This window comes from Cyprinodon variegatus, unplaced genomic scaffold (genome assembly GCF_000732505.1).
Source record: "Cyprinodon variegatus isolate N-32 unplaced genomic scaffold, C_variegatus-1.0 Scaffold821, whole genome shotgun sequence".
Taxonomy (NCBI): domain Eukaryota; kingdom Metazoa; phylum Chordata; class Actinopteri; order Cyprinodontiformes; family Cyprinodontidae; genus Cyprinodon; species Cyprinodon variegatus.
The window spans coordinates 355486-370528 of NW_015151274.1; the positions used below are offsets into that span (position 1 = coordinate 355486).

Genomic DNA, 15043 nt, shown 5'->3' on the forward strand with positions numbered 1-15043 from the left:
GAAGTCCTCAGGCAATCTTCAAAAATTGTTGTTGATTGCAGATATGTCTAGTAGTTCCCATTGATTTAGCTTGGAAAGCGGGGAGAATGGCGCTAGGCTTACCGCACCGTGACGTCACTGCTGGAAGATGGCAGGAGGGAGGGGCTACTAGATTTGGGCAAAAATGGCCGCTCCCAGACTCAGTGATGGCGCTAAATTCATTTCATCCCCGTGAATGTATTAGTTTTAGGTATAAATAATGATCCATTGATTATTCCTTGCTGACTGGACTTTTCCTTTAAAGCTCTTCAACGCATCATTTATAAGCAGCGTTAACGCTGCCCCCGCAGGGCGGAGAAGGGAATTGCAGGATCCAAAAGAAATGACTAAATTGTAATTTTCATTAGTATTTTTTTATTTATTATACGTTGATAAAGTTTTATTTGTCGAGTGAGAGAATGTAGTAGTTGCTGCCCTGCACTTCATCAAAAGGAAATAAAAACTGTTTTTGTGGCTCCAAGCTGTAAAGGAGCGCACACACCTCCAAATTGTGTGACTGTTTCTTTTGCAACTGAAGTGAAATCAGTGAGTGTCCGTCTCTGCGTTATGAGATCAGTCTGTGTGAAGCTGTCCTTCCTTAACCTCCTCACTTTGTTCAGCCTGTTCATCATGTGCACCATCCTGACCAACTGCTGCTTCATGGCCATGTCGGAACCAGCAAACTGGGCCAAGTACCTGGAGTAAGTACGACCCGGGAACATTCCTGCAAACACACACGCTTTAATCAGAGCCGATGTCGGAGCTCCGCTCAGCGTGACTCGGCCGATCTGAGCCGCCCGGCACTCCAAGGCGGCTCAGAGGTGAATCGTGTGCAACAGAAATGTCAAGCTTCAAATGTCAAAACCAAACAGACCTTTTTGGATGAAACTCCTCATTTCACACGTCTGAACCCATCAAGTCTGACTCCCTGTGCCTTCCAGGCCACCGTCCCTGCATGCAGGAAGTATCAGTGGAAGTGTTTAACAGCTGCTGACCCTTTTACACCCAGAAAGACTCGGATCCTCAGGTCTTTATGATCCGGTGTGATAACCTAACATATGTGAATTAAAGCAATAGTTTATATTTATATGACAGAAAGGCATCGAGGGATAGTTTTCAGGTGGAGCCACTATTTTAAATGTAACCATGTCTGATTTATAGGCGATTAAACAAAGAAAAAATGAAAAATATTTAGCCTTTCCTCCTTTCTTTTCTAAATTAAACACTGCAGAACACCATGGAAGCCCATTTAAAACTCTGGATGATTCCTCAGACTTTATAGATCCACATCTTGAATGTAACTCAAGCAAATTTAAACTCAATAAGTTCAAGCATGTTTGTTCCTCAAAGGTTTTAGTGGGAAGAGTGCTAGAAAATGCACTTTTTGCACAATGCCAAATGTGCAAAAAGTGCATTTTTTTCACTCATCAAAGGGAATCTAATCAGAAAAATATGCTGATTTCCATGATTGGAGACTTTCTGCATGAGGCAAAGCCTTTGATCCTCAGATTTAGCTTAAATTTACCAATAAAATCACCAAATTAAATAGAAAATAAAGAATAACAGAGCAGCTTATGTAAAGCATGCTGGTTACATCACCTGAAATGGTCAAACAATGACCTCTGACCCCTCCTTGGAAAGGTCTGAGTCTCTAGTTTCCAATGACGGTGGCCATTAGGGGGCGGGGCTAAATATTAACACCTGCTGCTGCATTAATCCCGCAGAGTCACACATGTCAGGTGCAAATTTAAATCTCATTTGTTTACAAAGCTATAAAACAAAAAGTATTTGTGGAAAAAATAATTGTCTTAGAAATTTAAGAACCCCGTTTGAAAGGAGGATGAAACACCATGTGACCGTCAGCTGGGCCCTGAACCGGGCCGACTAAAAACCAGACTAATAGTTGGGAACAGGCCTATAGTCTGATTGATGCTGCCCATCACTCCCACTGGCTCTGGGTCGCCATGGTAACCAGGTCATAACCCCAACTGGACCTCAGCTTTCTGTCCATTTGGGGGCGGGGCTAAAAATGAATACCTGCTGTTGCATTACTGCAGTGGAATCACACCTGTCAGGTGAAAATTTAAATCTAATGTTATTATTTGACATAGCTATTAAACAAAACAAAAAAAATATTATTTTAAACTTAGAAATTTTAAAGCCCCGTTTGAAAGGCGTGTGGATGAAACACCATGTGACTGTTTTGGCCATTTTTTATAAATAGATAAACATGAGCCGGTGTCAGCTGGGCCCTGGACCGGACCCGCCGGGCTTCAGGGGTTAAATCCTAAAATTAAAGCAGGTTTATTTGATCAATCTGTAAATAAAACCTTTACTTTATAAACGAGCCTCAGATTCGACGTCTGACAGGAAACGAAACAATCCGCTGCCTTCAGGCGGGAAGCGGCTCCAACTCTGGATCCTTCGGTTTGTTCGTTCCTGGTGACAAAATGAATAAGTGAAAGATGTTTGTCAGAAGCGTTCGTTAATGTTTAATTTATCCGCTCTGCTCTCCCGCTCAGGTACACCTTCACAGGTATCTACACCTTCGAGTCGCTCATTAAGATCCTGGCCAGAGGGTTCTGCATGGGCCCCTTCACCTTCCTGAGGGACCCCTGGAACTGGCTGGACTTCAGCGTCATCGTCATGGCGTGAGTCACTCAAACCTCACCTACGGTTTTCTCTCTCTCTCCACGTCCGGTTGGGTTTGACTCGGATCGACCAGAACATTAGGATCAGCTGCACCTCACCCAGGTTTAGGCAGGGCTTAGAGATGAGCTGTCTGAAGGTTTACAGGACTTCACACCCCTGAAACGTTTCCAGACTAAAACTGAAACCTGCTTCGTTTGGATTTAAAGTGACAGACGGACAGAGAGGAACCCGCAGTCACAGTGTGACAAAGTATTCCCGCCCCTTTACTCTGATACCTTTCATTAAATCCTCAGTAATCTGACCGATGTTTTCACTTTTAAAAACATTTATTGGTTTAAATTACAGTTATTTATCATTTTAAATGTAGTTTTAAATCATTTAATGGTGCATTTTGTAATTTATTGGTTTATTTACTGTAATATTTGGACCAATATAAGTAATAGTTAGAACTCAGGGATGACATCACAGTGATTTGTGATTTCACAAACACAAATCCAGAAAGGTTCTGCTACTAAAACCCGTCTTTGGACGTCATGTGAACATGGAGAGAGGATGGACCACCTGCAGACCCATGGAGGTCCACCTGGATAGGCTGAGGGTGACTCTGGAGGAGCTGCACAGGTCCAGATCTGACCGGATGACGGAGCGCGGTCGATAAAGGAAGAACCGCATCGAGGAAAACAAACATTCGGCTGAGAGATCTAGAGAAGAAGACGATCGGATCTGCAGCCGGAGGAGGTTCTGCAGAACCTCAGTGCTGCTCCTCCATGTTTCCGTCTGTCACATTAACTCCAGTTTGCTCTATCAGGGTTTTAATAAATGCGAAAAAATTCGAGGATCTATTAAAAAACAAACTCTAACATTAATTTTTATTAATATAAATTCAAATATTTGCTCTCAAATCTTCTAATTTATAATTAGATAAAAATCATTTTATTTCTCATTTTAGTTCATTATTTTCACGCAGTGGTTCTGATCTGTGGATCTGAGACCAAAATAAAATCTGTCAACATCTAAAAGTCAAGCAGACCAGAGCAGAAGGACTCAGTATTCAGGAAAGACAGACAGTTAGATTACTTTAAAAACTGTTTATTATAAAACGGACGGACTGCAGACCTGCAGCAGCAGCGGCTAGGGCATCCGACGCTGGAAACACTGCGAAAAGGAAACACAGGTTAGTGACCGCCATGATCTGACGGTGATTATGAACGTGTGAGTCACTAACCTGGTTTAACGGCTCAGTCTGAGCCCAGAGGAAAGGGTAGGATCCAGTCGGTGGGCCGCCAACAAGATGTGATGGCGCCCAGAGTCTCCCAGATGCTGCAGCTGCAAGCAGGAGTCTGAAGACGGGTCGGGCAAACGGATCAGAACCGGAACAGGCAGGATCAGTGGCTGAGAGGCAGACCAGGAAATCACTAAGGCCCGCTCTCCGCACTGGTTAGAGAGAATAATCTGCCACTGATGACTGGGAGCGAGCAGCTTAAATAGAGGCAGGAGCAGGTGGAGCAGGTGAGCAGTGATGAGAAACCAGGCGGAATGGACAGGTGAATTTATTTAGCCTGTCATCAGCAACAAGATCATGAAAATCAGCTTTTCATTACAAAAAAATATAATCAGAAATAAAATATCTATTTATGAGATATATTCATTTTATTATTTAGAGCAAAAACAATCTATAAATAAGTCACATTTTCTTAAATTAAGTGTATTTAGCCTTAATTTGAACAGATAAATAACATGATTTGCAAATGGAACGAGTATTTTAAATGCACTTTCATTAAGAAAATTAAATTATTTTTACCTTATTTTAAATCTACATTGTCTTGTTCAATTTATAAAGTGTCGCACTAGAAATAAATTACTTATTTAGATTTACATTTTTGCAGTGAAGACATTTAAATGAACATAATGAAAATATTTTTCCTCCATTGTAGAAAAAAAACAGCTGAATATGTTTCCCCGCTCTAATATTTAAAATAAATACTTCTACTTTGTTTTACACAAAAAGTGTAAAAAGTGGAAATTAAAAAAATGAAATCTAATTGAATAATTTCTTTCTTGAATCGAGGAGTGAAGTGATTTGCCAATAGAATAAAACAATTTAGAATAAGAAATAAGAAAATAAACATCAGCAGTCTGTTTATTTTACCAGCATAATATCTAATTATCTTATTTTAAAGCTAAACATTCTCCTTGCATTGACAGATCATTTTATTAATCCTGTCAAATTAAGGGTAAATACAGTTATTTTCAGAATGTTTTTAAACTCTTTTGAAGATAATTTTTGCAGTGCATATGTCAGTGAGTAAAGAAAACCCCGGTGAGCGCAGCAGGAAAAGATTTCTGCTGCGCTTTTATTGTGAGCGGAGCTGAAAGCTGCTGGTCTGAGGAGCTGAGAGCAGCAGAGCGGCGCTCCGACGTGACGTGAAGCTGTTGTCCTCCTGATGGGATTAATGTGGAGGAATTAAAGGGAAAAGCTGCTCTGCAGCTTCGCCTCTCGCCGCTCCGTAAGCCCACAAGTTTCACGCCGTCGGTCAGTTTTCAAAGCTTCTGCAAAGTCAGGACAAACTGCAGAACTCCACGTCTGAGTCGGTTTGGATCATGGAGCGAAGCGGCGTCAGGCTGCAGACCTCACAGGCTCCCCTCCTCCCCGGTGACGGTTCTGCTCTCTGATTGGCTGACGGCTCGACCCGGTCACTGAGCCGAGAAGACAGACGAACAGAAGGAAAGAATGGATGCCGGATCTGGAGGGGTTCCCTCATGGCGTGTGGATGAAACACCATGTGACTGTCAGCTGGGCCCTGAACCGGACCCGCTGGGCTTAAGGGGTTAAAACTAGACTAATAGTTGGGAAACAGGCCCACAGCCTGATTGATGCTGCCCATCACTCCCACTGGCTCTGGGTCGCCATGGTAACCAGGTCATAACCCCAACTGGACCTCAGTTTTCCATCATCAGCTCCGACTCAGAAGTTTCACGCTTTCATTTCCCGTTTCTCGTCTTTAAATCGTAAACTTCCTGGCCTCCAAACATCCAGCCGGGCGTACCTGCTGCTGTGGAATCGGCCCCCCGTCACTAAAGGGTCCTGATGTTGCCGGTTTGACCTGCAGGTTCCTGTAAACAGCTCTGCCCGCCATCGTTTCCCTGCGCCGTAATGAAATCAGCGCCGCGGTCCAACCTGCTGAAATACGAGCCATGATGGAGAACCATTAGCAGCTCGGGGATCAAATGACCGGCTTTAGGGCCACCGCGGCCTGGCGCCTGGTTTGGTTCGATCAAAGGCTCGCCGCCCGGCCTCATGATGTCATCGCCTGATTCAGCCAGCTGGGACAGAAACGCTCACTGTTTGAACTTTATCATCTTATTGCAAAGATGGAGACAAAGCAGTGGAAGAATAAACAGGATGAATCCCAGTCGGCTCTTTGTGGCTTTATAAACGCAGATAAATAAAACAACAAAAGCCTTTTGATAAAATCACTTAGCATCAAAAACGTCACAACATGCTAAAAGCCACCATCAAATATCTTTTATTTTATTCAAACAACCTTATTTTTATAAATAATGCTTTGTTTAATTTAACAGTATACATGGTTACATTCAAACATTTGTTTCGTTTTTTATTTCTAAAACTTATTAACTCTTAGTTCAGATTTAAGGCTAAATTTTTAAGCTGTTAAAATAGTTGAGCAGGCTTAAATATAAACCTGGCATTAAGGTTAAAACTTTACTGGATGTTTCAAGACAAAGTCTCTAAAATATAACTTTAAATCCAAGACAAGGTCTTACTCTGAAATTATAAAACAAAGTAAAGTATAAATCTGTGTTTTATGGTATTAATTTTGAAGGATATAAAACCGACCGTCTAAATATTAGCATTTTAAATCATTTGGTTGCTTTTTATGAGTTTTGCTAACTGATTACGTATTTTTTCTTTCTTCCCGTTTATAATGCGGAAAATGTAGTAATTTTAGCAAGATTATTACGCGTAAAGCTGATGATGTATTTATTTTGTTCCTGTTAATCTTTTATTTTTTCCCCATGTTTGCTATTTAATGTGAAACTTAGCTGTTATTATCAGCAGCTGGTATGGAGTCAGAAACGGGTCAAAATGTTTGAAAACTTCTAAATCTGAATTGAAACTGAAAAAAGTTGATATTTAATGTCAAATTTTTACTTTATAATGTGAGCAAACTTAATAAGAATTTAATCTAAATTCAGTTTAGTCTTTTAATTACACTTTTTCTTCTTTTCTTTTTGTTTCAAATTGCTTTTCCAGTTTCAGGATTTTTTTTTTTTTTTTTACACTTTCAAATCAGTTTTTTTTACCTTTAGATAACGTGATTGACAGCACTGGAGACTTAGACATTAGGCAATTTTGTAAACACATAGTGTATAAAAAAATGAAATTTAATTTTCTTACAGCAAGAAAGTGCAGCAGTGATCAAATTTCCCTTTCCATGTTGCATTCATGGACTGTGGGAACTCCCATTACTTTCTCATGTAGTTGGATACCCACAGTCCATGAATGCAACATGGAAGGGGCATCTCTCCAGCGCTGCTGCAAGCTGTCAATCTAATTCCCCCGCCCTCAGATTAGGCTCCAAATCTGAATGTGAAAAAAAATTTTTTGAAAGCGTAAAAAAAAAAAAAAAATCCTCAAACTGAAAAAAGAATTTGAAAAAAATAATAAACGGAAAGAGAGGGATTGGAATCTGAATATATAAAATCGTAAACTGCAATAGAGAAAAGAAATGAAACTTTTATTTTTTCAGTTTCAATTAAGACTTAATTAGTTTCCAAACATTTTGACATCTTTGTGACTCCATAGAACGGCCCTAAAATCCCACCGAAGCTCCTGATGTTGGATTTTAGTTTTTAATTCGATGCTGATTAATCTCTGATTCATCTGGACTTAGTTTTTTAAAGCTTTGGACTTTATCTCATCCTTTATCGTTAAGTTCTTGTCATGATAGGAATTTGGATTCATCCTCACAGCTACGAATTTATATTAATAATGTTTGAAAATTTAAAAATGGCTGAATTTTCCTAAGTTTCTTTATGAAACTGACTGAAGAAGATTATATAAAATGGTTTTGTTTCTCTAGAGTAATTGTAATTGATTGGCTGAGTTTACTACATTTTGCAGTTACTGCCATTGATTTACCTTTAAAAAAATGCTGCAAGAAAGTATTTTTAGATAATTATTTTTATTGTAAATGATGAATCTATCGTGATCAGAATAGAATCACTAATAACTTCTATTTTCTAGAGTGATTTACCCAGAATTACAGATAATTCTTACAAGTGGTGTTAATTCTCTAATGTCAGGTTTTTGTTCCATAATCCCCAACTAGTGAGCCATGTCGTTGGCCAAGGAGTTATAACCTTTATTAGTAAAAGTTTGTTACCAACGCCTATTTCAGGATCATGTTAATCCTTCTAGTGGGGAAAAAAGTATTCAACCATTTGCTCCAGTAAAATAAATGGAAATGGATGGATTTCACTCAGTCGGCGCTTTATTTTATCTTTGCATAGCGAGAACAGTTATTGGACGGTAATCAGTCCTGTTCTGATTTGGGCAGCGTTTGTTCCCCCTTACTGACAATGATGGGAATTAGAGTCAAAACAAATGAAAATTATAATTTAATTACAAAACAAATTGGTTAGACAATAGGATGTTATAAATAAACCTTGAGAAAAATCTGTTTTGTAATGAGGAGAAGGTATTTCAGCATAAATTAATGTATGAAATAAGACAAACTACATTAACCGACCACATTATAACTGTGATTATCTTAGTCTTAAAGCTATTGGAATGCAAAACCAGCTCATGTAGTACGGAGGATAAAAAGTGCCAAAATTAAATAAATAAATACAGCATTAAATAAATAATTCAATGTGTCAATAATTAAATAAATGTGTCATTCATTAATTAAAACCTCGTCACTAATATAAAGTGCCACAATTAAATAAATAAATACAGTGATAAACAATGAATCAAATGTGTAATTCATTAAATAAATAAGGAATTAAATATATAAATGTGTCATTAATTTAATAAAACACGTCTTCATTTTATAAAAAAAAAAAAATATATAATTATTTCAGTGTGCATTTAATTATTTCATGGTCCTGTGTCGCAGAGCATCCAAACCATTAAAAGAATCTGTCAAACTCACCCATCAAAGTTAGGGGGCGGTTATCTAACACCTGATTGGTCACCCTGCACATTAAGACGGAGCAAATCGATTACAGAGACTCGATTCGCGTTAACCCCGCCCCCTAACTTTGATGGGTGAGTTTGACAGATTCTTTTAATGGTTTCGATGCACTGCGACACAGGACCATGAAATAATTAAACTATTTAACTAATTATTAACTTTATATTAGTGAATATATTAATGAATGACACATTTATTTATTTAATTCCACATTTAATTAATTATTGACACATTTAATTATTTATTTAATGCTGTATTTATTTATTAAATTTTGGCACTTTTTATCCTCCATAATGTAGACCCCCCGCCATGTTTAAAGAGGCCGTTATCATCCTGATGAAGCCGATTAAATCGTGGCCGAGGACTTTTACTCACAGAAATGTAAATTATCAAAGAGATGTTCAGACTTTTTTTTATCTTTGTCTTCTTTTGTTGTTTGTTGAAAACCACCACACTGCCCCCTGCAGGATGTTAACAGAGTTTATCAAAGTAGGAAACCTGCAGGCGCTGCGAACGTTTAGAGTGCTGAGAGCCCTGAAAACTATCTCAGTCATCCCAGGTAAGGCCTCACCACCACCAGGGGGCGACAGGGGGCAGCTTTAAAGCACCGAAGAGCAAATTAGTGGTGAATGTCTTCTGCTGTCTGTTCCGTGTCTGCCAGTGTCCCGCAGCACCAGCCCACCTCTCCACCCTATCGGAGGTCTCAGGTGGAATCACCTGACCTGTCTTAAAGGAACAGTACAGAAGGGAAAATCCGATATGGTTCAGCTGAGCGCCGGTCATTAGCTGGAGAATCAAGAAAGTTCCGCACCGCTAGCTGGTCAGCTAATAGTTCACTGCAGCTTAGACATTAAAGATATACGATAAACTTGGCTATGCCATGATCACTAGATAAAAGAGGAATGTTTGTCGTTGCAACGATTAAATGTTAAAACAGATGCTCTTTTTCTACTCTGATGATTTTTTAACCGCCATTTATCAAACAGATTTGTTTTCTTTTACATTCTTATAGACCTACATCACTTTTTCCAACTCTTTCATTTATTTATTCCCAATTACCAGTTAAGATTTAAAGTAGAATAATTAAAATTCCCTAAAATGTTAACTATTTTTTTGGCTAATTCCCCTTTTAGCTAACTGTTAGCCAACAGTAACTAACAGGCGGATAAGCTACGTATCCGCTAAGATTAGCAAAAAACCTTTAAAACTAAGTAGAAATGAAATGCCAACAATTACAGAAAGATAAATGTTGGCTGTATATTTTAGTCTTTAGCGGTAATGATACCAATTTGTGGTTAGCTTGCATTGGGCTAACTAATTTAACATTAGGCTAACTTTAGTATTTTATTAGCATTATTCAGTTTAAAGTAGACATGAATGACAAAGCCTTTCACTTTTTAATCCTTTGTAGCTAACCTCGTTTTAAACAGGAAGTCATGTCCTTAACATAATTTCTGGTGCTAGCATGCTAACTTTCAATTCTGTTTTTCTATTTCTATAGCGCCAACTCACACGTTAGGGCACGTTACAGTTCAACCAGATCATCCAATCAGGTTGATTCAAAGTTTTATATCTAAGGAAAACCAGCTGATTGCAGCGACTCATTGACTCTTCAGCAATCCCTCACACTAAGCATGCTTGTAGCGACAGTGGAGAGGAAAAACTCCCTTTGAACAGAGAGAAATTTCAAAGCTCAAAACCAAAACTCTCAGAATTGATAAATATTTTTTTGTAAGATTGTCCCACATTATAGTGAACTACATATGAATAAACAAAAAAAAGTTCCATATTTCAGGCTAATTCTGTTAGCCAGTCGCTAGTAGCTGAGTACTGCCGCTACTTCTATAGAAACAGTGGGAACTGTGAACCTATTGGCCCGCGGGGAACTCTTCTCCATGTGTGAAGCTTTCATATCTGATTTCACCTTCTGCATAGCAGCTTAGGAGCCCGGGCTGTAGCCGTCTCTCTGCAGCTCTTCCTGTCACTACCTGGATGTCCATCTCTCTTACTGTCCTTCTGTCTCGGCTCCTTGTGGTCACATCCTTCTGTGTGTGTCTGTTTTTGTGCTTCTGTCTCCCGCCTTGTTGCAGATATGTGACTGAGTTTGTGGACCTGGGTAATGTCTCAGCCTTAAGGACGTTCAGGGTGCTGCGAGCGCTCAAAACCATCTCTGTCATCCCAGGTGAGAAACCCGACGGAGGAAAGAGGAAGCACCGCCCTCCTGTGACCCGAGCCAGAAACATGTGGCTGTTTCATATCTCACGCTGCATACTTCCTACTGAACCTGATCATTTCTGAATGATGTCAGAGGAAGTATGCAGAGACTGCACCACAGCCCTGTTGGCTTCGGTTGTGAGTGGACAGCAGAGGCCACGCAGACACGTTTTAATGCTAACGGCTATCAGTTAGCGAGCCGAAGGAACAAGAGGAAGAATCTTTATCCAAGATCAGTTCTAAACAAATAAGCTGAAGATTTAATTGATCACAGGGAATCTGATATTTCTTTGGTTTAAACGTTAATATTCCCGATCTTTAATCTTTCTGAGCCACTGAGGCCGATTTATGCTTAACACGTCTACTCTCTGCTCAGAATTTTTTATTTTCAGCATTTTATGATCATTCCACTGTCACAAGTACAAAGCAATGAAATGAACTCTCTTGATTTAACTCATCCCCTTGGGGAACAGTAGGCTGCCATTGTGCGGCTCCCGGTTAAGGGTCTTGCTCAAAGACCGAGCTCTATGCCCTAACCACTAGGCCGCCATTCCCCAAAGCAGGCATTAGCGTAAAGGGTCTTGCCTGTTTGCAGGAAAGGTGACTTAGCACTTCAGCTAGCAAGCCGCTACCTCTGCATTTAACCCATCCCTTTGGGGAGCAGTGGGCAGCCATTGTTCGGAGCCCGGGAAGCAATCAGGGATTATGGGTAACTCAGAACCTCAGGATTAAAAATGCTGACATTGTATTTTCAACATTTTATATTCTGTGCGGCTTTTCCCTGCTTTACCTGATACTCTAGTCAACTGTAGGTGGCGGTATGGGCAACCGGGCGCAAGCTAACTACATCACACTACATCACTCTACTTCTGCTTGGTGTAGGTACCAGATCTGCTCGGGGCCCCGCCCCTTCTTATGACATCATCATACGGCAACTCCACTCGGACAAACTGTTAAGGATCAAATCAATTTTGGAGTCTCAACATATTCCCTATATTTGCTATTATTTTATGTTTTTAGACAAAACAGTTATTCTACTTGTAGAAAATGAACGGTTGTTGTTGACGCGTAGTTCAAAGTACTGTAGCTTAAAATGGCTAACTGACCAAGCTAAAAGAGGCTAACCTGTTAGCTACTTAGCACAGCTAGCCACAGCGCTACCCAGCTCTTTATATCATGGTCTAACAGTTACTTTGTTCACCAGAAACATTTTTTTTCTTTCAGTTTTGTTATCGATCAGGTAAAACTGCATCAATCTTTAGACACGCTAATGCTACAGATGCTCCCGACTCGGCACACGGACGCCGTGTGATGTTATTATCGTTGTCTGGGAAACTTATGTTTTATATCATGTGGCAACGTTCAGCCAATCATGTAGCGTAACGTCACTGGCATGAAGCAGGACCCGAGCAGATCTGGGACCTTCAAGGGACATTTAGTACAATTCTTTGAACTGATGTGCCTTGAACAAGTGGTACCCTCCCCCATTTTGAGCTTTTAGCCAATCCCAGCAGTCGTAGCAGCTGCCAAGTATCACATTCTTGATTTGTTTCACAAATAGCAAAGTTAACTGATAAATCAAAGTCTTACCGTATCCGTTTGGTAGAAACGCGCAAACATCTTTTCCAGCCAAAAAGAAATAGTGGGTATTCCAGCTTAAGTAGACGGAATAGTCTACTGGTACATCCATGTTTGTTTAGCATCAGCCTGCCGGTTCGCGTTAAAGTAACTGCATTTCATTGGTTCCAAAAATGTCTCTATACCAGGCTAATGCTAATCTGCTGGCTGCTAGCAAGATGCAATTTCGGGAGTTTGTGGATTTACAAATCTCTCACTAAATAAATATTTGACACATCATAAGATGTCAATGGATGTTTAGCTTTTGCAAAGCTAAGCATCCATCTATGCTTGTCAGCCATGTTTATCTGGTGGAACTGTTTGTATAGCTGCAAATTCGTTTAGGAGAACGGTGTGAAAGGTTCAGGCTGTGGTCAAGCCTAGCTTTAGCGCTAATGCTAAAAGGTTGTAACTTGGCCCCATGGCGGACCTTGTTGACGTGTCAAGCATAAATTAAAAGTCATCAGCTGTTCCTGGATCGATGATCAAGTTATTCCTGCGTAATTTATGGCACCAAATGATTCCAAAAAAAAACTTGCTTCACCATAATGCTTTTCTCTTAAGCCAGGCATTCACTGTACGAGGTATTTGCCCTTATAGTTCAGATGCTCCAGTTGCACAGAGTTTCAGCCTCAAAGTGCATCCTGCGTTGTGTAGTATACAGAGGGTAGCGAGGGGCCACTCTCGAGGGTAGCGAGTCGCCTCTCCCGTCCACCTCCCCACCAGGAATCGTAAAGTTGGGGGAAAATCAAACAGGAGGTCTGAGTGCAGGAAACTCTGGAGAGAGGAAGCACAGGTTAGTGACCACGTAAATCTAACTGAGGAAGATTATGACCATTAGTCAATCTGGTTTACAAGTTCACTTCAACGCCCAAAGAACAAGATTTGTTCCAGTGTGGTTCAGATACTGCCGCCCCCGGAAAACATGCAGGAGTCCGAAGCCAGGTCAGGCCAACGGATCAGAACAGGAACAGGCGGGTTCAGTGGTTTAGTGGAAGAACAGGATCAGGTAATCAGAAACTCTAAGGTAATGCTAAAACCACTGACTAGTGAAAACAAGTATAGTCTGGCCCTGATGACTGGGTGCAAGCGCCTTAAATGGAAGCAGGAGCAGGTGGATCAGATGAGCAGTGATGAGGAACCAGGCAGAGTTAGTCAGGTGAATGAAATTAGTAATTAAGCCAGTCATCAACGCCAAGATCATGACGGATGCAGAGGTATGAGCTAATTTACGGGAACTTCGTGCACTACGCATGTGCTAACAAAAGAGTTCTTCTTATTCCAGATTGAAAAGTCCGAACAGTGCCACCTCTCGTCGTTGAGTCCAATGTGTGGTTTCTGGACGAACAGTGTGAGCTGTTGGATCGCATCAGCGTCGGGCCGGAACTTTTAAACCCTTCCGCTTCGTCTTACAGTTTGGCCTTTAGCTGAGTGCAACGATTAAATGTACCGTACAGCGTTTTGCCTGGCGTTACAGAGACCAGATGGTGTCCTGCTGCCATTCTTTAACAAGCTTTACATTGGTGGCTAGCCGGAATCAGACAAGTCTCTCTGCTTAGAGTTCTGATGATTCCGCCTGAGCGGGAAGGGAACTCTAACATCCCTCCTCACTGTGAGGTAAAGAAATCATTGCAGGGCGCAAGAGAACAACCATGGAAACATCAACTCCGTCAGAAGAGTCTAGCAGGTCAATTTAAGACTCCGTTCTCTGTGTCACAAAGATCTAGATCCTTCAGACGTTCAGCCTCTGTGTGTCCACTCTCTGCATGTTAGTATTTGGTGTTGACGGCGCGCGGCCACACTGTGACCGTTGCGTTGTTGAAACACCTGCTTTGAAGTGAACTCTAACTGTGGATCTTCAGCCACTCATTGGCCAGCAGACATTGAGAAACAGGATCAGGTCCGTTTCTAATGAATCCACTGAAAAACTGGAGAGTTTCTCTGATCCGGTAACATTTGGACGGTCGTCGGCTTGTCCGGACCCTCTGTGTTCTGTTCTCAGTGTTTGGTCCTGATGTGTTTACCGGGTCTTTGTGTCTGAATGTAACTTTGTTTGCTAGAGGGTGACGTTGATGACTTTCAGTAGCAGGAAATCCTTCTTAGAAATGATAGAGATGCATGATTATTTGATGTATTTCCTAAGGTGCACAAAGATGGCCGCCCTCTGGTTTTACTGCAGCGAAACACTGTGCTAAAGAGCATTTACAATTCAATTTATTTATAAAGGACCAATCTACAACACATTTCATCTGAGACACACTTAATTCTATTCAGTTTATTTCTATAGCTCCAATTCACATCATGTCATCTCAGGTCACTTT

The 15043-nt window shown here is 40.6% G+C and overlaps 1 protein-coding gene across 1 annotated transcript in view; it reads left to right on the forward strand.

The window, feature by feature from the left end:
• LOC107098909 (sodium channel protein type 3 subunit alpha-like) overlaps positions 1 to 15043 on the forward strand; it is a gene marked incomplete at its 3' end in the record, with an annotated part of 28747 nt that overhangs the window by 12740 nt on the left and 964 nt on the right. Inside the window, exons 3-5 of the mRNA XM_015396800.1 lie at positions 630 to 719; positions 2541 to 2669; positions 10982 to 11073. Of these exons, the coding sequence (XP_015252286.1) occupies positions 630 to 719; positions 2541 to 2669; positions 10982 to 11073 (311 nt within the window). The remainder of the gene's footprint in view (positions 1 to 629; positions 720 to 2540; positions 2670 to 10981; positions 11074 to 15043) is intronic.